The sequence below is a fragment of the Bison bison genome, unplaced genomic scaffold, assembly GCF_000754665.1.
Source record: "Bison bison bison isolate TAMUID 2011002044 unplaced genomic scaffold, Bison_UMD1.0 scf7180017860995, whole genome shotgun sequence".
NCBI lineage: Eukaryota > Metazoa > Chordata > Mammalia > Artiodactyla > Bovidae > Bison > Bison bison.
This window is the reverse complement of record NW_011491567.1, coordinates 8,654-9,703: the sequence shown is the minus strand read 5'-3', so window position 1 is coordinate 9,703 and position 1,050 is coordinate 8,654. Positions and strand designations below refer to the sequence as shown.

The following is a 1,050-nucleotide window of genomic DNA, read 5'->3' as shown; positions in this document are numbered from 1 at the left end:
GGGGGAATGCATGAATTCACATATTTTTTTCAAAATGTTGATGTCTCTTTACATTTACTGCTAGTCATGTGGAACAGATGTCACATGAAGAAACTTAGTGTTTTTCTAGATATGAGAAGACACAAAAGTTGAGCTAGTAAAATCAGATACAGAAAATATCTCTCTGAAGTATTGTTCTGCCAGTTTTCCTAGAGCACAGATGCCTCATTTCTGCTCTCCACACTGAACTCCTTTCAGGGTGTGTTGAAGGTCAGGAGCTGTAACAATCAATGATCTAATCCTTATAGAGGTAGATGGCAGGTGTCCATGGCAAGTGTCAATGTGTATCTGACAGAGGTTAATGGAGCTGATGGTAAACCTGACTCTTTGTTTCTCACCAGTACCCTTCCTATGGCTATGAACCCGTTGGTGGATGGCTGCACCACCAAATAATTCCTGTGGTGTCCCAGCAGAGTCCCCAGAATCATGCCCTGCAGCCTCATCACCACAACCCCATGGTGCCAGCTCAGCAGCCTGTGGTACCCCAGCAACCAATGATGCCAGTTCCTGGCCAACACTCAATGACTCCAATCCAACACCACCAGCCAAACCTCCCTCTGCCCGCCCAGCAGTCCTTCCAGCCCCAGCCCATCCAGCCACAGCCTCACCAACCCCTGCAGCCCCAGCCACCTGTGCACCCCATCCAGCGCTTGCCACCACAGCCACCTCTGCCTCCAATATTCCCCATGCAACCTCTGCCCCCTGTGCTTCCTGACCTGCCTCTGGAAGCCTGGCCAGCAACAGACAAGACCAAGCGGGAAGAAGTGGTAAGTACACCTTAAAGCCATTTACAACAGTTATGAAAATAATCGAGCAAAAATAGCCCACAGAAATCAAAATTCTCTCACAGTCCAAGGCCTAGAGTTTCAACTGCAGTTAGTGATTCTATTATTCCAAGTGTGTGTTGTAAGTTTATAAATGAGCTTGTTTATCTATATGGCATACACTTTGTGAATTCAAAATCTACAATTGTTTTGAATTTTAATGGCAATATGAATTGCTATTGAAATG

The 1,050-nt window shown here is 45.9% G+C and overlaps 1 protein-coding gene across 1 annotated transcript; it reads left to right on the top strand.

Moving 5' to 3' along the window:
- Positions 1-380: 380 nt before the first annotated feature.
- Positions 381-806, top strand: LOC104982934 (amelogenin, Y isoform; the record flags this gene model as incomplete). Its single annotated transcript, XM_010832363.1, has 1 exon — positions 381-806. A coding segment is annotated over one exon (426 nt), but the record flags the coding sequence as incomplete, so codon positions are not given.
- Positions 807-1,050: the final 244 nt, after the last annotated feature.